General features: G+C 50.3%; 2 protein-coding genes across 2 annotated transcripts; one reads left to right on the forward strand and one right to left on the reverse strand.

Annotated features, from left to right (window-relative positions):
* Nucleotides 1–611: 611 nt before the first annotated feature.
* Nucleotides 612–10012, reverse strand: ZC3HC1 (zinc finger C3HC-type containing 1). The gene is made up of 10 exons (XM_042872945.1): nucleotides 9854–10012; nucleotides 8021–8132; nucleotides 7690–7840; nucleotides 6344–6427; nucleotides 5620–5747; nucleotides 4368–4525; nucleotides 3441–3663; nucleotides 2372–2581; nucleotides 1840–2037; nucleotides 612–1074 (listed from the first exon to the last, which is right to left on the reverse strand). The coding sequence occupies exons 1-10, from the start codon at nucleotides 9973–9975 to the stop codon at nucleotides 1006–1008; spliced, it is 1455 nt and encodes a 484-aa protein (XP_042728879.1). The 5' UTR covers nucleotides 9976–10012; the 3' UTR covers nucleotides 612–1005.
* Nucleotides 10013–10338: 326 nt separating this feature from the next.
* Nucleotides 10339–24071, forward strand: KLHDC10 (kelch domain containing 10). The gene is made up of 9 exons (XM_042872768.1): nucleotides 10339–10475; nucleotides 17492–17713; nucleotides 18237–18391; nucleotides 18521–18669; nucleotides 19245–19329; nucleotides 19953–20019; nucleotides 20797–20844; nucleotides 21413–21552; nucleotides 22525–24071. Exons 1-9 carry the CDS (start codon nucleotides 10370–10372, stop codon nucleotides 22732–22734), a joined length of 1182 nt encoding a protein of 393 aa, XP_042728702.1. The 5' UTR covers nucleotides 10339–10369; the 3' UTR covers nucleotides 22735–24071.
* The last annotated feature ends 90 nt before the right edge of the window (nucleotides 24072–24161 follow it).

Genomic DNA, 24161 nt, shown 5'->3' on the forward strand with positions numbered 1-24161 from the left:
TGTGGGGTGACGAGATTCCCCCTTTCCCTTTAATGTTCCCTGGGCAGATGGGAGCACAGAGGAAAAAAAAAAGAGCATTTTTTCTTTATTTCTTCCAATTGATGCACGATTACGGCTGAAGGCAGCCGCTGCCTCCACAGCCAGAAAATAACCCCAAAAAACAAGCAACTCAGAGGCACCCCCTGCCCCCAAGAGGGGATAAGAGAGAGCCTTTGCTCTGCAAAACAGCAGTGACATTTCCCTATGCGTTCACCCACACTTTGACAGCAGCACACCCACAGCAACAGAGCTGCTGGGGGGGGTGGCTGTGGGGCCTGAGCCCTCCCCAAAGCCTCTTCCTTATCACCCTTAAAGGATGGAGATGACAGATTGAGGTTTCTTTCCTTGGCTTCTTCTCCCCTTTTCAGTGGGGAGATCAGCACCAAAACCCCAAGCAGGGTTTTGCAGGGTTTTTGGCTGTGTCGCAGCCTCCCTTGGCTGACTTATCAGCCCAGAGCAGAGGACCAGGGATGTTATCTGCTTTCAACAGGTTGGAAACACACCCTGATGCTTCAATAGAATCCACTTTGGGCAGCTGCCTGCCCTGCCCCAGGAGAAAGGGCTGTAACAACTGTAAGAAATAAAAGTGAAATGTTTATTCCCACCTGGCATCACTTTTTTCCTATGCTGCTGGTGGAGGGTCACAGCCAGACAGAAGTCACCCTCACCAGGTGACCACGTCTCACCCCGCGCATCCCCCAGCTCCAAACAAGGGCTGTTGAAAACAAGGTGGGAGAGAAAAGGGGGGGAGGATCCAAAACCTCCAGCAGCAATTTGTGAAAAGAAAGGGCCTCCAGGAAGGCAACTGGGGATTGGGGGGGGGTCCTAGAAGGCGCTGGGGGCTGTGTTTGGCACTGGGGTGGCCCACGGCTTTTGCAGCACACAGCTGTGAAGCAGAACCATGCTGGATCGACACGATGCCCCACTCTGCCTGCAAGGCTGCAGCTCCTGGAGGCAGCAGCCCGTTCAGGAGGGATTGACGCTCTCCCACTGGCGGAAAATGCGGAACACTTTGCAGGATTTCACCGAGAGGCTCTGCGGGAAAAGGGGAGCAAAGCGACAGAGGTCAAAGCAATGCAAAGAGACCCACAGAGAGCCAATCTAAGGACTTCCCTCCAGCTCCAGGTACCCACCACCAAAGCATGCAAGGAGAAACCGCTGCCCTCAGAAAAAGCCATCTGGAAATATTCTTTTTGGTTATCAACAAACCAGTTAGCTTCAGCTTTTCCCTGTTCTGGGTTACTCATGTGCATGAAAATGCTAAGAGATCAGCCCTTATGGGGTCACAACTCATACAAAATGCCTGAGAGAAATGATGAAGGAGGACTGCTCCAGCACTCCCTGCAGCTCAGCCCCAAGCAGAGTGGAGGGAAGAAGGCAGGAGCACTCAGAGCAGATAACAGGGCCCTAGAGAGGATGCCTGCCACCCATTCAGAGTGGGCTGTAGCTTCAGTTTTGCTCCCCTGGCTCAGGGAAGCCACCACTCCAGCAGCCCAGGGCTGTGGAGGGCAGGAGCCAGTGGTCACATCCCAGCTGGGATGCAAAATGAAACTGGATCTCGGGCAGCACTGAGCTACTCTGAAACACTATTATTTATAGCAGCCTTTGGACAGATCTGTGCTCAGATGAGACCTGGCTGAGAGGCTGTCAGCACAGCCTGAGGGGAAGCAGAGGCTCTGCAGACACACATTTCATCCTATCCACTCTCTGCTGGGTTTCATGTACCCCATAGGCATTCAGGTTTGGGAAAGGCTGGAGCAAGCAGTGATTGAATGCTTGGGTTCAGGACTGTAGGCTCACCACAGGCTCTGTCTCAGGCACTCGGTCACACTTTCTGCTGGCAAGGAGTGTGCTCAGGACCACTTGCCAGCCTGGCTCTCCCTTTGCAGGCTCCTTCTCAGGATCCTCTGGGGCTTCTCCTCCCTCCACTGCGTTGACCCAGGGACACCAGTCACGATGCTGTGAGCTGGGGTCAAAGAAACTCCTTGGAGAAGTGTCCTGAGCAGTAGGGGAAAGTGACATTAAAGAAATCATAGCATAGCTTGGGTTGGAAGGGACTTTAAAGATCATCTACTTCCAACTCCACTGCCACAGACAGGGTTGCCAACCACTAGAACACATTGCCCAGAGCCCCACCCAGGCTAGCCTCAGGCACCTCCAATGACAGCATGCTTTAAAACAGACTCCAATAACACAACAAAACCCTCTCCATGCCCAAACCCCAGCCCAGATCCATGTTATGAGGACAACACCACCCCATGGATCAGGGACCTTGCCCAGATCTGCCCCCCAACCCAGCCAGACTCTTACTGTCCATCCCCATGGCACTCACTGAGCTGCTGGAAGAGCAGAGCCGTGGTCTCTTGGTTCTACGGAGGGGACTGGATGGCACCTCCACGTTGTCCCCTTGTCCCATGCTGCGGGTAATGGGGCGGTTCCTCTGCGTGGGGCTGGCAGCCTCCAGTTCACCCCCTCGTTCCATGGGGCTGCTGGGGGGATCTGAAGCCCTTGGGCGAGAGATTGATGGGGAGGGGCTCTTCTCCTGAACAGGAACAAGTAATTAATGAAGCTCCAAACCCAAGACGTGCTGGGAAGCCTGACAAGAAAGGACCTGTGGTCCTGGTAGACACCAAGATGAACATGAGTTGGCAACGTTGCCTTTGACACAAAGTGCTATGGGCTGCACTGGCTAAAGTATTGGCCAGGTGGATGAGGGAGGGGATCCTACCCCTGTGCACTGCACTGGTGAGGTCACAGCTTAAGGATTGGGAGCAGTGCTGTGCTCCCAGTACAAGGGAGACCTGGGCATGCTGGAGAAGTGTTAAAAATGATGGAGAGGTTGGAGCATCTCTCCTACGAGGAAGGGCTGAGGGAGCTGGGAGTGTTTAGCCTCGAGAACAGGAGGCTCAGGTGTATCTCTCCATACACTCAAAGAAAAGACTCCAAGAAGATGGAGCCAGGCTTCTTCAGTTGGTGCCCAGAGCAGTTTCAGAGGCACTGGGCATAAATTGGAGCCATGTGAACACCAGGTGGGTGCCAAATCCCTGACATAGGGACTCAGAGGCTGTGGGATCTTCTTAGGAGTCTCCTAACCCATGTGGACATGGGGCTGGGCACAGCTTTGGTGGACCAGCTGAGCAGGGTGGAAACCAAATGGACCAAGGTATCTCCAGCCCCAGTCAGGGTGGGATTCTGTGATTCTTCTGGCCACCATCCTGAAGAGGACAGGGAGATGCCACCCAGCTTCAACAAGGGATCAAAGCTCTCTCGGCTTTCCTGCCAGCAACTGCACCACCACAGACATGATCCCCATGGCTGGAGACACTGAAGTGAGTCCCTTTAGACATCCCAAACTACAGCAGTCTGCATGCTCTAGTAATCACACCAGGACCATGCCATACCTGCTCAGAGCCTGGTGAGATCGTGTCTTGGCTCCGTGTGAGCATCCTGCGTGGAGATGTGGGCACAGGAGGGCCACGCTCTCCAGATGCTGTCAAAGCAGTGCTTGGGCTCCAGGAATCCAGCTCCAGCCCCGCAGATTCCAGCTGGTGGAACCCCCACAGTCCCACCTTCCTCATGCAGCGAGAGCAGGTGATGACTGAGAGCACAGAGCCGGACACAGCGCTACGGGGACAGAGCCAAAGAATGGGAAATGGTTGGGATGAGGTTGGACTCCTCCCTGGAATCACAGCTTTCAGTGCAGATGCAGGTATTTGTCGCTTCTTTTTTCTTTGTTTTCTGATGTGCTGAAGTACATTAAAACCCACCTACAGCCCTGATTTAAAAACCAGCTTCTTTTCATTTCGTGTGGTTTGCCACAGATCAGCAGCACGCTCAGCTATCAGCTGAAAGTGCCCCAAGACATCACTGTCCCATCTTCAGCCCTCCTCCTGTAAGAGCAGAACGCCTCAGGCACAAATAATGCAGCTGTTCTGCTCACATCACACACTTTGGGAAGCACAAACCTTCGGGTCATGAAACTTCCCTCTTTTCCTGCAGGCCTGACAAGCCATGAGAGCAACCCCAGGTCTGACACCTCAGGGGCTTCAACATCCAAATCACCACTGAACTGAATGGGGTGACTGACAGCTCAGAGATCTCATTTCAGATCCTGACATCTCAGGGAAAGACATCTCCTTTAGATGAGGTAGGAGCTGGGGTTTCTATAAGCCCATCCATTTTAACAGCTGAAGATAATAAAAACTGTGAAATAGGGGACAGCAAACACATCAGGAGAGAAATATTCACATTCCTCCAGCCCCTAAGATGCATCACGGGCAAAAAGAGCAGACCCTTGGGATCACTCCAGGCATCACCCACGTGCTGACCTGCAGGTCCAGCCGCACAGAGCCAGGACACAGGCAGGAATGTGCACCTGCAGGGTTTCTGAAGCAAACTTCATCGGTGGTTTCTCTCCCTCGGTCCTGTGCTCGAGTTCCTCCTTGATCAGCTGGAGGAGCAGGCTGATCTTCTCCTCTGTAAGGGACTGTGGGGCAGAAAAAGCAAGCAGAGATGGAGGTCAGAGGCAGCATTCAAATTCTTTTGATCGTTTTGGAGTTTGGGGCTGAATTCTGCCTCCTGCTTGGTGCCTCTTTACTCCTTTCTTACTGCAGTGCTGCCCTTGAGACTTCTAATGCTGGCAGCAGGGGAAAACCCATAGAGATGGAAGAGTGTTAGAGGGTTTCAGGTTAGAAAAGCGAGTGAGCGAAAAATAAATGCTTTTCATGCCTTCAGATAAGTCTTTCTCCCCACATCAGGCAAGTTTGTCTGACAAAACACGCCATTTCTACCCACAGACCATGCTACATATATGAAGATCCCATTTCCACCCACCCCAAAGGCGAAATGCACGAGCCAACGCGTTCAGCCCTTCACTCCTTTGGCTTCCACCGTTCAGCAGTGGTGACCACAGAACATCTCTGTGCTTTCTACTGAATGGATGGAGAGTTTCCTGGTTCCTCTGCAGCTTCTCACTGCTGAGAACCATCTGTCTCCCAGGGAGCGTGCCCAGAGAACCAGACTTGGCTGCAGCAGAGCAAGGCCTGGCCAGGGCACTGCAAGGAGACAATCCCACACTTGTTCCTGGCTGCAGCTACAACTTTAGCTCCTGCCTTTCCTCTCTTTCTCCCTGAAAATGCAAGCTCTCATTTCCAGATTCATGTAGGATTGCATTTATTCATTAGAGAAGTGACTCACAGGCTGATGCTGTACCTCAGAGCCCCTGAAGGTAACGAATGGGAGTTCTGTGCCAGGAGCCTGCAGGACCCCAGATCTCTGTTGCTGGGCAGCCCGCATGCTAACAAAGGTGCAGAGCAGGAGCCCAATGCTTCAGCCCTATTCCCACTGACAGCACTGTGATGGCACAAGTCAGATGTGCCAGCTCTGGGTGAGAGCTTACACAGCAGAAACCCTTCCAAACTCCTTTTAAGGTGCTTCTAGAAAGGCCAGGTGAAAGCCTGGAAACACAGGAAACCTCCATGCAGAAAGCCAAGGAGATGACATTAACATATGCACGCACAGGGACGTCTGGCTTTGTCACCAGTGACTTGAATGTCCCCAGTCCCTCCCCAAAAAACTCACCATGTTCCTCATGTCCTCTGCTCTGAGGGAGGGCAGCTGCAGCTCCAGCTGGCACAGGTTCTGGAAGCGCTCCAGGAAGTCCTGGAGAAGTGCTCTGGGTTCATCCACCAGCAAAAGAGCAAAGCGATCTGGTGAAAGAAAACCTGGGCTGTGGCACCTGCTTTCCCCCCTCCTTGTTATCCCACAGAAAGAGAGGAAACGACCAGCAAGGGTCTTCCAATAATAGTCTCCTATGTTTTAAAGGAAAAGCTGAGAGTCTCTTGTTCCTTTGCAATCATCCTTTCCAGTGCAGCACAGCTCTGAATCATGGAACCACTTAGGTTGGAAAAGACCCCAGAGATCATCGTGAAGATGAAGTCTTTCACCCTTTGAGCGTCCCATGTCATTTATCCTCCCCTATCTCCTCTCAGTTATATCCTGAATAGCATTTTAGCTGCCCAGAAGGCACAGGAAGGTAGAGAGGCAGCACCGGGTTCAGCCCTGGCCCAGAATTCAAGATCTGGGGCTCAGTTACCTGCTGAGACTGCTGAGAGCCTTTCCTATACCACTGTTTCAACATCCTTGTGATGGGTAAAAGAGGACTGCAATGGCAGTGCCTGCAGTGGCACTATGCACTGGAGAGAATGCACAGGCACAACAAGGAGGGAGAACAACAACAACAGAAAGGGTGAAAGCAAAGGGATAAACCCAGAGCTGTGCACTACGTGGGCTCTATAGGACCAACCTGGGCAGGGGCTGTCTGGCCAGAAGCAGAACTTCTCATGAGCGGTGCACAAGGACTTCTTCAGCTCCGCACAGCGCTCCTTATCTGCAAGGCAAAACTCACTTCTACACCTCTGCAGAGCCACCTCCTCAGGGAAGGGCTGGGAAAAGCAAAGCAAGGGAGAGAGGAAGGCAGAAGCCTGTGCTCTTGGCAGCTGAGATCCTCCAGTTCCTGAGGCTGTAACGTGCAGGGCCTGAAGCTCTTAGCTCCCCTCCAAAAAGAACTGGCAGCATCCTGCCCCTCCAGCCTCCCTGCAGGAAATCACATGCCAAAGGGAACAGCTGCTCCAGTGAGTTTGGATCATCTGCACAACACCAAGCCCGACCACTGCAGTGCAGCCAAAACCCCCTCCTGCTTCTGGGAGCAGTAAGCATGGAGCAGAGGAGCCTGCCACGCTGTATGCATGCAGCAGACACAGCTGAAGCTAGCCACCAGCACAGGGACTGCTTGGCTCTTCCCAATTTTCTGTTTGCCTGAGCTTCTGCCAGTCCCTGGCTAACTCAGCTGACCCCTCTGCTTGGGCTGTAGGAGCCACATCGTAGCTGGAAATCAAGCTCCCCAAAAGAATGGGTGCTGCATTTAACTTATTCACACCAAATTATTATTATTTATTTTAAACGTTTGCTTTTCTTTCCCCTCTCTGATCTTTAGGTTTTCCCAAACCAGCAGCGTGATTACTAACGGAATAATTAGGCCAAGGTTTATTTAACAAAGATAGCCTAAACAAACAGAGGGCATCAGTATTCAGAGGGAGCCCAAAGGAAAAGCATATGAAGCTCCCAGCTACGCATGATCTGCACTGCATTTGTCAGACACTGGGGCTGCACCCTCTACTGTTTTGCAGGTAACAAGAGCTGGGAGAGAAAAAATGGAAAGAAGAGAGGGCACCCAGTGGAAGCAGGTCAAAAAATGCACAGAGGGCAGACCCAGGTGAAGAAAAATAAGGGTTTGAGCAGTGATAAAGCACAGTTGAGCCCTACTTCTGTTCTGAAGCCATGGGGCTGAGAAGGAGGCATTTCTGGAGCTGTTATTGCTTTGTGCCTGTGCAGCAAAGTATCAGAGCTGGCCAACATTCTGTAGCCAGCACAGGTTAGCAGGAAGGGGAGTTTTACTGCTAGGAACCCAAAGTTGCTTAAGCAGGTCAGTAGAGGGATTTATGTATTACATGACAAAAGATGAGCACCTGCACGTGTGGACTCAGTGCCCTGCATCAAGATAAAACAGCAGAGGATCACAGCAGCAGACCAAGCAGCCTGCAAACCCTGACAAGGAGAGCAGGGGTTTTAATTAAGCTCTGCCATACGTACATTTGTTGAAGTCAAAGGTGAGCTGCAGGCTGACACAGAGGAAGGCTTGGCAGCTGGAGCACTTCAGCATGTCACATTCCACGTTGGTCCAGCCATACTTGGCACAGACCAAGGGAGACAGCTCGTGGGGTTTGCCTGCCCACTTCAGAGGGTGCTGGTGTTAAGGATAAAACCCCATGAATTACAGGCTGACCTGTGAGGTGTTCCTCATAGGGTGATTTGTCCCAAGAAGAAAATCCTCAAAAAAGATGGAGCCTGTGGGGAAACTACAAGGATGCTGACAGCAAAGCAAGGGGAGGGACGGCTGGAAATTCAGCATCAGAAAGGATATAGTGAACGTTTCTACTCTGCTGAAATAAGCTTCTTTGCTTGTTGACTCCAAGGAGAGGGCATCAATTTGCAAAGATCCATTAGCTGATTCCGACCAGTCGGACGTGTCCTTCCTGAAAGGAATAGCGAGTCAGCAAGGGAAACTTCTGTGCTGTCCTGGAAAGATTTCATCAGTGCATCAAAAATGCATAGAGCACTTCTGACCATCTCATCCTTCAGGCTCATCCTTACTGTAATCCCTCATCTAGAAATCGGTGTCTTTGAGGGGAAACACAAGTGCTGATTTTTAGTGATACCCCCCAAAGCTGCCCAACAACCCAGTGCCCACCAGTACTTTCCAGTGCTCATCCAGAAACCCCAGTACACACCACTGTCTGTTGGTGTCCCAGAGAGCCCCCATGGTGGGACTGCATGCGTTTGGGGTCAGAGAGCTGGTTCCTGGATAACTCAGCTCATTTAGGATCTTGGCAGATCATTTGCTTCCCCTTCCTGCTCTCCCACCATCTCCCACTGCTCATGACTGCCTCCCAGCACCTTCCCAGTGCCTTGCTACATTCCAGAGTTCCCACTCACCTCCTCCCAGTGTCTCCTGTGCTTCCCACAAGACCCAGTGCCCCCTCAGCACCCCCAATGTCTCCCATTTGTCCCCTCCCAGTGTCCCCCCATAATTCCCAGTCTCTCCCAGCCTGTCTCAGTGCCCTGTTTCTCCAGAACTCCTTCCTGCAACAAGACCCAAAAAGTCCTAATATGTCCTCAGCACCTCCAGTATCTCCTAATGAGTCCCAATATCCCCTCAGCACCACCGAGTGCTTCCCAGTTGCCCCCTCCCAGTTCCCCCATTTCCTTACCAGTAGCCTCTCTATGCTTCCCAGTCCCTCCCAGTGTCTGTTCTCCCAGTAACCAACCCCGCAACAATACCCAACACCTCCCATTATTCTCTTAGTATCCTCAGTTTCTCTCAGTTGCCCCTCTCATTACCCCCCCGTCTCTCTGAATCCCTCCCAGTGTCCCACTTCCCCAGCAACCTTTCCCATAACAAACCCCCCCCCCCCCGTGGGCCCCCAGCAGCCCCCCAAACCCCCCAGAGACATCCTTTGGCCTGGTGCTTTCTAATTGTCCCCTCCTAGCGTCCCTGCATGCATCCCAGTCCCTCCCAGAGCCCTGCTTTCCCACAACCTCTTACCATAACTAACCCCAACATCTCCTAATACACCCTCAGCATGCCCAGCGCCTCCTAGTGCTTCCCAGTTCCTCCCCATCACTGCCAGTCCCTCCCAGCACTCCATTTCACCAGTATTTCTCCCCACAAAAAGACTCAACACTTCTTAATACCCCTTCAACATCTCCAGCCTCCCATCATCACCCCCAGTGTTCTCACTTACCAACCCCCCCCCCCCCTATGGTTCCCAGTGCCTCCAAGCCCCCCCCCCAGTGTCCTGTGTCCCCAGAATCCCTTCCCATAACAAACCCCAACACCTCACAGTGCCTCCCTATGCTTCCCATCCCTCCCAGCCCATCTCAGCACCTCGTTTACCCATTACCCTTCCCTACAAGAGGACACAACGCCTCCTAATACCCCTCCAACGTCCCCAGTACCCTGTCAGCACTCCCAGTTGCTCCCCTCTACTGCCCCTTCTATGCTTCCCAGCCTCTCCCACTACCCCTTCCCACAAAACCCAACACCTCCCACTGCCCCCCCAGGTCTCCCAGTGTCCCTTCACAGCTCTCCCTCCAACCCCCAGCCTCCTCCCTCGGTACCGCACCACCCAGCCCCATCCTAGGCCCCACCGCTCTCCCCAAGCCCAGCCGCCGCCGCCCCCCCCCCCTCCCTCACCCTTCGGGCCCGCTGCCCTCAGAAGCGATGCCTCCATCAATGAGGTCCCGGATTTGCTGCGGGGTGACGGCGGGCGGCCTACCCCGACCCCCCCCGGCCGCCTCGGCGCTGGGCGCCGCCATCTTGGTCCCTCAGCGCAGCACTGCCCAGGGGCCGGGTGGGGGCACCGCGGCCGCACACGTTCGTTCCGCCGGTTTCCGTTCCCCCTTCTGCGCGCTCTCTCCCAGCTCGGCGCTCCACTGGCTCAGCCTGCCCGATACGCGCACCAATCGATCGCTCGGCTCTCTCAGCGCCTCACCACCTCCCAACAAGCCCGCGTCTGATTGGCAGCATCTCGGAAAACCGCTCTCTGACTGGCCAGCAAAAGGCGCAGCTCCTCCCTTACTCCTTCCCCCACTTTCCAACAAGCCCGCATCTGATTGGCAGAACCCTCAGAAGTCGATCGCTGATTGGTCGAAGGGCATGGCGGCCCTTTGGGAGGGGGGGGATTTTCCCTGAGGAGAAGCGGTCGAGGCCATGGCGGCGGCTGATGGTGGTCGGGAGCTGAGCGGCCTGCGGGGCAGGGCGGAGGACGGGCTCCTCAACCGCTTCGTGCAGCTGCCGGGGAGGCCGCACATGGCGGGTGAGCGGTGGGAGGGGCCTCTTGGGATTAGTGGGACCCTCGGGCCGGAAGGAGCCGTGAGGGCTTCAGTGTCACTCAGCTTTTTGGGGTGGGGGTGTTGGGGGCACTGGGAGCATTGGGGGGTACGGAGGGGGCTGTCGATCTTCTCGGCCCCAATATCAGTGTATTGGGGGAGAATGTAGTGTTAATCTTCAATCCCGATTTAAGATTTTTTTCTGGGGGGTGGGGGGGAAGGGGGAGGTGCCAGCTCTAATATGGGGATTTTGAGTGCTGTGCTGCCCCTCTGGGAGGATTTGGTCTTCTAGAAGTTTTGGGTGCTGTGTAAGCTTAGCCCTATTCCCTAAGAAGGAAAGCCCAGTTCCTTCTCCCCTGTTTCCCCTCAGCTCTCCCTGTGTTGGTGCACACAGATGGAGCCATGGATCCCCAAGCCCCCCCAACCACCCAGGCTCTGGGTATGGGAGTTCTCTCCTTCCTACAGCCCCAAAGCATTAAGGGAGGTGGCTGAGATTACCCCACAGTTGGAGCAGTCACCCCCATCCCATTGCTCCTGCTGTATTGGGGCACCCCTTGGTTCTGTGATGGGCCATGGGAGATGTTCCCCACCCTTTTGAATCCCATCCTTGCAAGTACATGGTGTACATTTCCCATCCCTTCAAATCCCATCCCCTGTTCCCACCTGTGCAAATGCCCAGGGCCCCATCCAACCTGGCCTTGAACTCCTCCAGGGACGGATGGGGCATCCACAGCCTCTCTGGGCAGCTGTTCCAGCACCTCTCCGCTCTCTCTGTCAAGAACTTCCCCCTGACATCCAACCTCAGTCTTCCCTCCCTCAACTTCAAACCATTTCCCCTTGTCCTGCAGTTATCAACCCTTTCAAAGAGTTGACTCCCCTCGTGTTTGTAGGCTCCCTTTAGGTATTAAAAGGCTGCACTGAGGTCACCCCTCAGCCTTCTTTTCTCCAGGCTGAACAAGCCCAGCTCCTTCAGCCTGTCTTCGTAGGGGAGGTGCTCCAGTCTCCTGATCATCTCTGTGGCTCTCCTCTGGACCCAGTCTGTCACTGTTGTGCCTGCATAACAACAAAGAAGGACGCCCTCAGGCTTTGTGTGAATGTGCTGAGCAGCTCCACACCTATTTTTGGGCCAATGCTCAGACACATTTCCTTCCTTCCTTTCGTGATAAGGCGGTATCACAATGGCTGGTTATTTTCTCACTCTCAGTTTACAGTCACTTGGCTTGACCAAATGTAACCATGCGTCTTCCTGAGATGGTTGCATTGATCCCATCTTTTGGCTAAGGGTCATTCCCAAACCTGGAATTCTGCCATCTGACAAACAGATCCTGCTCAGCTCAGCGTATGTGCTTAAAGCCAACCTCAACAAGCTTGAAGATCACTTGGTGAAAAAGTGATGGAAGATCTTTCTGGATCCATCCTTGGAGTTTTCTCCTGATCTGACACCTGTTAATGTCCTGTTTGCAGCACTCCAACGGCAGCTGCTGCATAAACATTGAGATTTAGAGACAGCTTTCTTCCCTTCCTTCCATTTCCTCCAACTGTGTTTGTTTTCTTCTGAATTCTCTCTTGGACTTTTCAAGTCACTCTTTCACCTTCCCCACCATTTAGTACCCTAGATTCTTTCTATAAAGCACGCTGTGTTTGTGTTGTTTTTCTTTTTTTTTTTGTTAGTAATCATTGTGCCAGCATGCAAGGAGCAGGTAATGTGCTCTGGAGGTGGATGCGTGCCCTCCATCCTTCTCTGCAGAGCTCTGCTGCTGCCAGTAGTGTCATTTCCAGTGGCTGTGGGCAATCTGGCTAAAACACATCACCACTTAAACACCACAGTGTGAATTCAGGTGCTGCTTTCCTCACATTCACCCTCTGCCATTTACTGTACAACCACGGATAAGTTTTGAGGGCGTTTTCATGTCAGAATTGTGGAGAGCTACTTTCTCCAGAGGGTTATTTCTGATGGTCATTTGTATATAAAGATTCTTTAAGACATCTGAAATCCTATGTTGGCTATGGGAAAGGAAGGAGCTATATTTAATTCTAAGCTTTAGAACGATGCAAAATGTCAAATGTAGGCATTGTGTGTTTTGTTCTCCCCACTGGAAATCTTCCTGTCCACCTTGAGAATGAATGATCACGATACCAATATGTATATACATTTTGTTCAGTGTTTTCATCACACTCCTGGGGTTAAGTGGGTAGAAAGAAGCTGGAGACCTAAATATCTTTATATCTTTGCTCCTTCCATGCTCAGCGTTTATATTTGTGCCTTGAGCTATAATTTTCCCAGTGATATTTGCATTTTTAGGGGAAACATTTCTTCTTTTGCTCTGGTTTCTCACTAAGGATGGTTATTTCCTCGGGGCTCCTTTGCTCTGAGTGTCGTTTGAAGCTCACTGTGTGAGCTGTGTCCATTCTGCTCTGCTTCTGATCGATCATCCTCAACGTTTTTCTTTATTTTTGGCCCTTTCCCTCGTGGGAAATACCAAAAATCAATTGCTTTCTTGTATGAATGCTTGAAATGCAAAGATGTGTGGAAGCACAGAGAGAGACAGCCCTGTTCTGCCCATCGATCCGAGCTCTCATCATGTGGGATGATGGATCCTTCTCCAAACTCCCCTTTGGAGGCTTCAGAAATGCAAGAGGCTGCTGGGAGGCAGCTGTGATCTTTATAATGGAATCTACCACGTGAATTACAAACGTATTTTGTTCAGGCCAGTGTGAAGAAGCTGAAGCTGAAAATGTGTTGGAGTCAATACTGACTTGTTCTCTTCTCTCTCCCAGGAGCTAGCATTGCTTAGGCTTCAGCCCTCAGCCTGAATGTCCTTCAGAAGTCTTGCTGAAGTCATGTGTGGGAAGGGAGATACTGAAACCTATTCCATATGTTGAACAGAGTCCTGATATTGTGTTAATGAAGCCTTAAGAAGCAGCAAAAAGGATGTGTGCAGGAACCTTAATTATTCAGCAGCAGCATTTGAAAAGATGTTACTAAAAGACACGCTGTATTTGTTAGCTTTGTGTCCTCTACTTATTATTTTGTGTTTCCAAAACGCCCCTGATAGCTGTCAGATCTGCTCCAGGAGTAATGAAGGAAGCTTTGTTCCATGTGGTCTGCAGGAGGGGAGAATCACAGAATGGTTTGGGTTGGAAGGGACCTCGAGGATCATGAAGCTCCAACCCTCTTCCTGCATGCAGGGCCACCAACCTCCCCATTTCACAGCAGCCCAGGCTGCCCAGGGCCCCATCCAACCTGGCCTTCAACACCTCCAGGGATGGACGGGGCATCACAGCCTCTCTGGGCAGCTGTTCCACCACCTCACCACTCCCATAGCAAACAACTTCCCCCTCACATCCAACCTCAATCTTCCCTCTTGCAATTTCAAACCACTTCCCCTTGTCTTGCTATCATCTACACTTCAAAAGAGTTGACTCCCTTCCTTTTTATAGGCTCCTTTTAGGTCCTGGAAGGCTGCAATGAGGCCACCCTGCAGCCTTCTTTTTAAGTCAAGATGTGAATCACACATACAGTGAAGAGGATCCATGGCTGTGTGTGCAAATGGTTCTCATCAGTAAATACGAAAAAGCAAATAGTCCCTAAGTTCTGAGAGGAACATCTCTCTGGATGCAATTCTTTTAACCAGAATGGAAATTGAAGTGAATTTTCAAATGCATCTTGGTTAGAAAATGCACAGAATGCTTGCTTGTCCTTGAGTTGTAGGCACTTTGGCAACTTTTCTTCTTTTCTGAAGGTTAGAAGCCAAACGTTTCTCCTGAATTCACCCTGAGTTTTAACTGTGTGTTGTCAATCCTGAACATCAAGACCAGCTGTGCTTTTAATTCTTGTCATCCATGTGGGATGACGTGCAGTGTGTTCACCTCATTGATCAGTGATGAGCAGAGGTCGGTGCCAATACCTCCCACCAGTTCCCTGAGTGCATTTAAACCTCCTATTGCACTCCAGCTTCAGATGGGTCTCCAACTGTCCTTCAAGACCAAAAGAGGGAGGCCAAAGTTCCTCAAGGGCTCCTGTGGTGGATTCTGGTGCTCTGGCTGTGCCAAAGGGTAATTTTTGGTATCCCTGGCAAGCAGAGCTTAGAAACAAGGCTTCTTTGCTCCTGTAGGATCTAGGAATTACTTTTCTTTGGCTTTGCTCAGCCTTGGCCACTGCTCAGCCTTGTGCCTGTCCATGGTGAGGTCGACCCGGGGCTCTTCTCATTCTCCTTTCTGTGTTTCTGAGGAGGTGATGGGGTCTGGATCCTTCCTGGGCTGCTGAGAACAAGGGAGGCAGCAGCAGCTGTGAGTTTGCAACCTCTGGAGAACGGCATTGCATCGCTTTACTGGGAATTGATAATGAGGGATTGTAGTGAGGAAAGAAAACTCCCTTCAAAAGTAAAATCAAGTCCTACAGAAGCTGATAGAGGCAGATCTCAGTCTCTGCCAAGAGGTTTGACACTGATTAATACATTAATTTGTTTATCTGGCAGCACAGTCCTGATAAGAAAAGGGCAGCTTCAAGTAGGCTCCCAAAACAAATTTATATTCAAGTCTGCTGTTGCTTATTTCTATTCCTAAGAAATGCTTTCACCTAATCAGACCTATTCCCCTTCTTTTAAATGCAAACAAACAAACAAAGCCAGCCAGCTGGTAGCTCACAAACTGGAATAGCAGGTATCCTGCTCTCCTTTAACCCAGCTGGTGAGATGATGCCAGCCTGGTTTTTTTTTCCTGCCCTCGTGAAAGGGAGGATAATCAGATGGAAAGAAAATGCCTTTGTTCTCTGCAAGTCTTTGTGCTGCTCTGTGTGTCAGTGCCTCTCACCTTACCCTTCTTGCTGCTGCTGATGCAGTGGCTGAGCTGAATCTTCACTCACAGTTTGATTTTCCTCCTGTGTAACTTGGTGCAGGTGTTGGAATACAGCAGAGCAATCCCTGCAGGTTGGCTGTAGCTGTTGACACACACTGGGCATGCTGATAGCATTTAATCTGCTGCATAGCTCCAAGAAATCTGCTGATTACTTGAAAGCAAGAAGGCTTTTTCATCTTTTCCAGGCTTTCTATGCAGTAGTGTGGAGGCTGTGGAGGCTGCAGTGCTGGAATTTAATAAACTTCCCTCCTCTAAAATGAAGGGTGTCTTTAAGTTCATGACATCTCTCTTCTCTCCATTCTGCATTCAGAGCTTTCTGAGAGGTGGGAAGCATCTCCTGCATGGATGCTGCACCGTGTCACCTCAGGAGCAGACGTTCACACTGCCTTTTTTCCTTACTCTCCTCTTGTTCTGTCAATTCCTTACGCTGCAGAGATATTCAATTAGGAATCTGCTCTAATGAAGTCAACCTGGGACATCCCAGCAGCTCCCTCTGAAGTCACTTAATGAATCCCTTGGGGGAGGTGAATGTAACAGGGTGTTAACAGGTCAGTGTGCAGTGACAGCCAGCACGTTGCTGTCAGATAGCTCAGCCCAAAATTAGAACTGTCCTCCTTCTGGCCCTGCTCTGCTGTTTCAGCTTCATTCCATTGCTGTGGCTGCTCGTTCCCTGTAAATTTTACCATTCCCACTTTTGCCTTAAGGAATCATAGAATCATAGAATGGCCTGGGTTGCAAAGGACCACAAAGATCATCCAGTTTCAACCTCCCTGCTGTGTGCAGGGTCACCAACCAGCAGCCCAGGCTGCCCAGAGCCACATCCAGCCTGGCCTTGAATGCCTGCAGGGATCCAGAGGCATCCACAGCCTCCTTGGGCAGCCTGTTCCAGTGCCTCAGTGCTCCCAGTCTCCTGGAATTAAGCTCTCCCATCTCTGTTCTTTGCAGCCCCCTTTGAAGACCATCAGGGAACACCCAGAAGAAGGCACGAATTGGGTGAGCTCCCACTGGTCAAGAGCAAAATTCCTTCATTTTCTTCCTTCGCTTTCAGTTTATTGCTTTTCTAAGTGGGGAATCACTGTGAGATGCAGTTATTACTGGAAGGATTTCAAATCCCTTAGAACTCTGCCTCAAGGGGTTTGCTTGAGTCCTGCAGAACAGCTTAATTCTGCACAAGAGTTAGAGTTTCCAACAGCAGCAAAGTGGGAACGTGATGAAACACATCTGCCCATGCTAAGCTGAAATCCAGAATTCAGTCTGGATTAATCACTGATTTCGTCTCATTTGTTATTGCTCTGCACATCTGATTCACTGTCTGATAATTGCAATGAGCTGTAAGAAGCATGATGGTTCCTCAGTAGGCACTTCTCTGGGTCCTGTTCCATCATAGAAGTCCATAATAGAGCAGGGAGGGCACACGGGTGGTGCGTGGATGAGGGAATCTTGGGGGATCCACTTTGGTTTTGAAACCTTCCAGGTCAGTTTGAAATGTTTCATAACTGGATCCCTTTGTTCTCAGACCTAATTGGTTTTCTTCCCTTCATCTTTCCATTCATTGCATGGTCCTCTGTCTCACTTCTGTCCCTGGCACTATGCTAGACTCTTACTGAGCTCTGAATTAGAACAAGCTTGGAATTACTTTTTCATCACTTACCATTTCAGGCTTCAATTTATTGCTGTTTGGGTTTCCCTGGACTGGCTGCCATGTGTGTGTGTCGGTCTTTTGGCCTGTTCTGGTTGAGTTCTGAGCCTCAGTTCCCTGCACTCCACCTGTATCGTTGTGGGGAAGAGGCGGAGGGCTCCCTTTAGGGAAGGGCTCCTTGAGGCACAGCTGCAGAGATGGGCTCCCTGCAGCACTCCCTCCCTGTGCTAATGCCTTTGCTGTTGACTTCTTGCTGTATCAAACTTGTGTTGCATGCCGTGGAAGAGCCTAGCTGAGATGCAAGGCACTGGGAGCACTTGAGCTGTCTGTGTTCTTGCTCAGGTGTGGATCTGGCATCAGAGCTGTCACCTCCTGGATGCAGATGCGTTTCCTTGCTGTTCCACACCAGCTGCTCCTGCTGGAGGACCACCCCAGTGCGGTGTCCTCAGACAGGAGTTCAGCTCCTTTGCTGTTTGTTCACAGAGCTGTTCTGTCTTTTTGCTGCAGGCCAGAGATCTCCACCAGCGAGAAGCGGCCATCGCTGCGTGGCAGATAATGCCAATTTGTATGTGTTTGGAGGCTACAATCCTGACTACGATGAGTCTGGTGGGCCAGAGAACGAAGACTACCCACTGTTCAGGGAGCTCTGGCGGTACAACTTTGCTACAGACACGTGGCACCAAATGGGCACTGAGGGCTACATGCCCAGGGAGCTGGCCTCCATGTCACGTACGTATGGAAATCCAATTCCTATGCACCTAAGCCTGAAGCTATTTTAATCGGTGTCCCTGATGGAATGAAAAACCAGACAAGAACTGGGAAATCTGGATCCTGTTTCCAACTCTTGTGCAATTAGGCCTTGAGTTTGGAATGGGATTTTTGATTATTTCTTTTTCTCCTTTGCCCTTTTGCTAGGGTTGAGGAATTAAAAATGTAAAATGCAAGAGAGAGCCTTTGGAAATTTAGCTTAACAGTTGCAAGGCCTCTGCTTTCAGTGGATAGATGCTTGCTGCAGTCAGACAGAGCACCCAAAAATAGATCCCGTTGTTCACTAGCCATTTTTTAAAGTAAGTTTTTGGTTGCCATGGTTTTAGCTTGCATTCTTTCTCTTTTAGAGCATTTCAAGGCCATAAATGCACAGTGTGAGTTGTAGGGTATTTGAACAACAACCAATGCTTGCTGCCTTCTTCCAGAGTTCTGTTTCACTGCATTTCACTGCAACAAACATCTCTGCCCTGTCTGTCTCTCCTAGTTGTATTGCATGGCAACAACCTGCTCGTGTTTGGGGGCACTGGAATCCCATTTGGGGAAAGTAATGGCAACGATGTCCACGTCTGCAATGTCAAGTACAAAAGATGGGCCCTGCTCAGCTGCAGAGGAAAGAAACCCAATCGGATCTATGGCCAGGTAGGAGGGAAGGCCCTCTGTCAGACACACTGCGTGTGCTGTGTGTCCTTCCTTTGGGAGGCTGGGACTCTTTCTGTTTCAGTGCTGATGCTCTGTGTCCTTTCTAACTGGTTTCTCTCTGCCTTCCAGGCCATGGCCATCATCAATGGGTCTCTGTATGTGTTTGGTGGAACAACTGGTTACATTTACAGCACCGACCTGCATAAACTAGACCTCAACACCAGAGAGTGGATCCAACTGAAACCAAACAACATGTCCTGCGACATGCCAGAGGAGAGGTGAGGAGAGCTTTTAAACTGGGAAATCACCACCTTTGCTGAGAAGCTGAGACAGTACCGTCAGAGCAGTGCTTTTGGCTGTGAGCCTTGCACAAGCAGTGCTCCAGCATTATGATATGCACAGGGGTGTAGGGAGGGGGTGTGAAGCCTCTGCCAGAACAATATGCAGTGCCAGAACAGAGCTGGGAACTTGAGGCAGCTGTTGAGTGCTGAAGAGGCTCCAGCTGATCCCTATGCCTTGCCTCATTCTGTAGCAAGCTTTCAGTTGGTGACCTTCTCAGTGAGAAAAGGGAAAGAAGTGTTAAGGACTGCCACGGTGCTCTATAAACTGTTGTACTTGAGATCTGTGAGACTCTGCTCTCAGAAGCTCTTCCCAGCTCTTGAGGTGCTGCTTAGGTTGCTCATGAAAACTTCCACATCTGAAAACTCCCAGCCTGGGGGTCTGATACAGCGTAGCCATGCTTGGGATGTCTGTTTCAACCACTCAGATTTGTTAATGTTTCCAGAAAGTTTTGTTGCTGCTCACTTGCATTGATTTCTTGTGCTGCTAAATATCCACCTCTGCACACCTTCAGGTACAGGCATGAAATTGCACACGATGGTCAAAGGATTTATATCCTGGGAGGTGGAACTTCCTGGACAGCTTATTCCCTAGATAAGGTAAGGTGGTGAGAAGCCTCCAGAGCTTGCCTGAACACAGTTTTGCAGTGAAGTGTAACCAGCACAGTCACTTCATCTGTTTGGAGAGCTTTGATTTTCAAAAAGATAATGTTAATCAAAAATACATTACTGGGAGCAGATTTTGCTCCAGTTTCTGTAAAGGTTGGGATTACCACAGACATGTCCTGTTAGAAATGGTGAATCCGTGGTAACCCATCACCACACACATCTGCAGAATAATCTGTTGTAGATCTGTTATCAAAGATCCTCATTTAAGAGCACTTAGGATGGAAATGTTGTTAACTATGCCAAAACAGGAAAAGGCCAAAGAAAGGAGCTCCTTGACTTTTAAGTTTGCATGTTGATCATGGTGACTCTTTTCTTGTCTTCCTTTTGTGTGGTAAACATTTTTCCCCATTAAAACTGGGAGAGGGAAGAGTGAATTCTTTCTGGGGGCTGAGAGAATAAATGAAGAAACTTTAAATAGTGTCCCACTTCCAGAAAGATGAAACTATGAAACAGTGAACTCCCTGTGTCTAATTTGTCTAATTTGGTTACCCTGTGGCTGCGTTGTAGTTCTGGCAGAGCCAAGAGGATTTAACAATTCTCTTTTTTCCATTCAGATCCATGCTTACAACCTTGAAACCAACACCTGGGAGGAAATTGCCACAAAACCTCATGAAAAAGTTGGTGAGTCTGCAATTTCACATCATATCCTGTACACCAGAGAGTGGCTGGGGTGTGTGAAGGTGCTGTTAGCTGGCCATCTGGAAGCCTTTCTTGTAACCTTGTGGAGACTTGCACTGGCTTCAGGACCCTGCTCCTTTGTAGCTTCAGCAGTGAGAATTAACCCAGCTGAAGTACAGCTGGCACTCTGGCTTCTCTCCCTCCTGGATAAGGTGAGGTGATAGGGGCTGGCTCTCACTGCAGAAGGAGGTGCAAATCTCAGCTCCCTCTGAGGGAGCAGGCACTGTTCTGCTTAGCAGAGAGACTTCCCCTGAATAGCCAGAGGTGAGAGCTGGAGTTTGTGAGGTGTAAGATTTTGGCACATCTCATCCTTCCCTGGAGTGCAAAGAGGGGCCAAACGTCCCAAAGCAGCTGCGTGTCATAGCTGTGACAGTGGGAAAGCAAAAGCTCTTGTAAGTGAAGAAAAAAAGTGATTCTTGTCTGTGAACTTGTGCAAGCTCTTTAAAAGCAGCAATAGCTGACATCTCTTCTTTGCTATGGGAGTGGTGAGGTGGTGGAACAGCTGCCCAGAGAGGCTGTGATGCCCCGTCCATCCCTGGAGGTGTTGGAGGCCAGGTTGGATGGGGCCCTGGGCAGCCTGGGCTGCTGTGAAATGGGGAGGTTGGTGGCCCTGCCTGCAGGAAGAGGGTTGGAGCTTCATGATCCTTGAGGTCCCCTCCTACCCAGGCCATTCTGTGATCTCTTTTCTCATGTCTAATTTTTTTTGTTTTTCCTCCTCAGGCTTCCCAGCAGCTAGAAGATGCCATAGCTGTGTTCAGATCAAAAATGGTAAAGTCTTCCTCTTGAACATTGGTGTATCTTGCTACAGCCTAGCATTGGGAAGCCCATCTCTTCAGCCTGAGAGATGCTGGCCTCCAGAGCATTTGAGAGAACTGCAGGGCATGCATGTCTTTTCTGAAGGAGAATTCCTTCTTTTAACCATCCTTAACCTGTCCAATTGGCACTGCTCTTCATATGAGGGAGCAAATCTATTCCTGCAATAGACAGTACTGTCACTCTGGAATTCTGTAGTATTTTACACAACCTACAGATTCATGGGGCATTCCCTCAGTGGGGTTTGCACTTCTCCCATAGCTTTGTTGTCCTCTGAGAATGCTTTTTTCCAATCTTGATGATTATGCTGCTCATGATGGACTGAAGAAGCAGAGTTGATCCTCCTCAAAATTCCTCCTGAATGCTTCAGCGTGCTGAGCCATGGAAAAGAGTGATACAAGGAGTTATATTTCTCAGGAGGTGAAACAAGTGTTGATCCTGAAAGGGTTTTAGAAAGGTGATGCACAGCACCTTCTGCAGTTCCTGAAGGAAGGTAAGCATTGTGAGTTTCCTCTCTCTGCAGATGTGTTTGTTTGTGGAGGCTACAATGGAGAAGTGATTCTGGGAGATGTTTGGAAGCTGAATCTGCAGACTTTCCAGTGGGTCAAGCTCCCAGCTGCCATGCCTGAACCAGTGTATTTTCACTGTGCTGCTGTCACACCGGTGAGTGACTCATTTCTTTCCTCTGTAGCTGAAGTTGGAGCCATTTGTCCCAGTGTTTGTGTGGGCTGTAAATAGAGCTGAGCAGATGTTACCAAGGAGGTGACCTCAGCTGCACGCAGCATCCTGGGGGAGGCTGAGAGCTGCTCTAAGGTTACTGCATTGACTTCGTATGCCTGCAGCTGTTTGAAGAGCTGCAGCACACAGCATGTTCTGCTTTCTGAAAGCAGCAGTGGGGGATTTTAGCTTTTGAAGTGCCTTAGCTCTGGCTCCAGGAAGTAACTCAGTATGTGAACATCCGTTCCTGTTTGCAAAAGGAGAAAAAAACCAAACACACGAGTACTCCCCCCAAAACTTCTCACCCTGAACTTGGCCTACAGAGCACAGGTAGGGCTGAAAAAATAGCAAACATTTTAAAAGTATAGGAACACATGCAAACTGGTAAACACGTTTATCAGAAAGGAGGTAGATGAGTGCAGGAATGCCCTTTATTTTCCACTCCCTTTGCACTTGTGTGGTTCCTGGAGCAGGGTTCTGTTGTGCTGCTGAGCCAGCAGAGGGAACATAGCATGGCTTCTAGCTTTAAGAAAACATATTTGGCTAGAATCATAGAATAGCTTAGGTTGGAGGGGACCTTAAGGATCACTGAGTTCCAACCTCTCTGCTGTGGGCAAGGTTGCCAAATACAGCTTTATAATAATCCACTCCCACTCTTAAAATTGATTCCTGGGGTTAGAATTCACCGACAACAAAAGACACAGCAAAGCACTCTGAGCTCAGGCAGAAATCCTTAGGAGGAGAGAAAAGTGCCCTTCAGCAGCACGACCTCATCTTAGCTACAAGAGGGAGCATGGCTCAGGCGGTGACACTTCTGTTCCAGGCACAGAGAGGTGGTCAAAGCCTGGTGTTGTCCTTCAGCATGTGCCCACATTTCCTGCCCCCATCTAACCCCTTTTCCCCTCCTTTCCTGCCTAGGCTGGCTGTATGTACGTTCACGGAGGAGTGGTCAACATCCATGAAAACAAACGGACTGGCTCGCTGTTTAAAATGTGGTTGGTGGTACCCAGCCTGCTGGAACTGTCGTGGGAGAAGCTCCTGGAGTATTTCCCTCACCTAGCAACCCTCTCCAGATCTCAGCTTTTGCACCTCGGACTGACGCAGGGACTCGTCGAGCGGCTAAAATGAGAACCCCTGCTTGTGCCCCAGTCACACTACGTCCAGCAGCCCCTCCTCCCTCCCCTATTTATGGATACTGTGGTTGGTCTTGCTAAGAACACAGAGGAACCTGCTCAACGCCTTACTCAGCAACTGCATCGATGCCTTTCTAGAAGTTTTTAATTTGTTGGAAATCCACTTTTTATTTATGGAGCTCTGAATGGGACTAACCCATGCCATCTATCCATTATCAGCACATGCTTGCAACTTAACTGGGGGGAGGGAGGACAGTGCTTAATGAATGTCTGAGATCCATGCTTACCTGTGGTGCATTTGACTTCGTACTTTCACAAGCTGCATCTAACAAAGGACAGCCAACATGGAAAAATGCCTGCTGGGGGTGATGCTCACGCCCCTGCTGCCCAGCCAAGCTCTCCCTCTCTAAAAACAGTGAACTCTTGCAGCTGGAGGGCTTTAGTGGGTTATGTGGGCTTCAAAGTATGGCCACAGTGCTGGAGGAGGCAGTGAGCAAAGCTCATGCTGCACAGCTGCTGTGGTGCAGTGATTTGAAGCAGCCACAGCTGTGCTCTTCGCCTTTTCACAGGGAAAGGTTTGCTTAAAGACTGCTTAAAAGCTGCCACTGAATGGACTACTGTGTAGTTTAGTGGAGGTGGTGAGAAAGGAGTCTGCTGAACTCACCAACAGCTTATGCCCTTGCTGGAAGGAGGGTGAATTAGGCACTTTTCAGCACTGAAATCCATATGCTGATTTCTCCCTTCCCTGCCCTCAAGAACATTTCCTTACCCTCTTAAAACCCCCCTCTTTGACTCAGTGCTGCACAGTGAGCACAAGGTCACAAAGAATGTTCTGCTGCTTTTCCTAAAGATGCAACTTTTCCTAAAATACAATTATACAATTGAAGCACTGACCTCACAAAGCATACATCTCCCTTCTGGGGACTGATGGAGCTTGTGGGGCAGTTAAGTCCCTCTCTGCAGCACCATACTTCCAAGCAAGATAACTAGAGTGTTACTGCCAGAGCACACCCACCTCCTTAAGGGAGAAGGAGAGGATCCAGTGTCTCCACCAGATATCATGGAGGGGAACGTAGAGCTTCCTGGTGTGTTTGAGGCCAGCGCACACAATGCATGCAGAGAGCATCACTCCCCATCCAGCTGCTCACACTGGAGGACGTCCCCATGGAGCAACACCTGCATGGGGCTGTGGGGAAGGAGCTGCATTGCCTGTATTTATGTGTCTGTCAGTGTTGAGCTTTGTTTTTTTTTTTTTTGTCTTTTTTTTTTTGTTTGTTTTTTTGTTTTTTTCCCTCCCCCCCTTGCAAAAAGATAATAAACCCATCCAGGTCACCCACTTTGTCCTTTCACTTTCACTGCTGCTTTCTCCATTGGGAACAAACAGCTCCTCATTGGCATCATGGTGCTGCCACCCTTTACCCC

Source organism: Lagopus leucura, unplaced genomic scaffold (assembly GCF_019238085.1).
Source record: "Lagopus leucura isolate 7727_CA_CO unplaced genomic scaffold, USGS_WTPT01 Super-Scaffold_100008, whole genome shotgun sequence".
Classification (NCBI taxonomy): domain Eukaryota; kingdom Metazoa; phylum Chordata; class Aves; order Galliformes; family Phasianidae; genus Lagopus; species Lagopus leucura.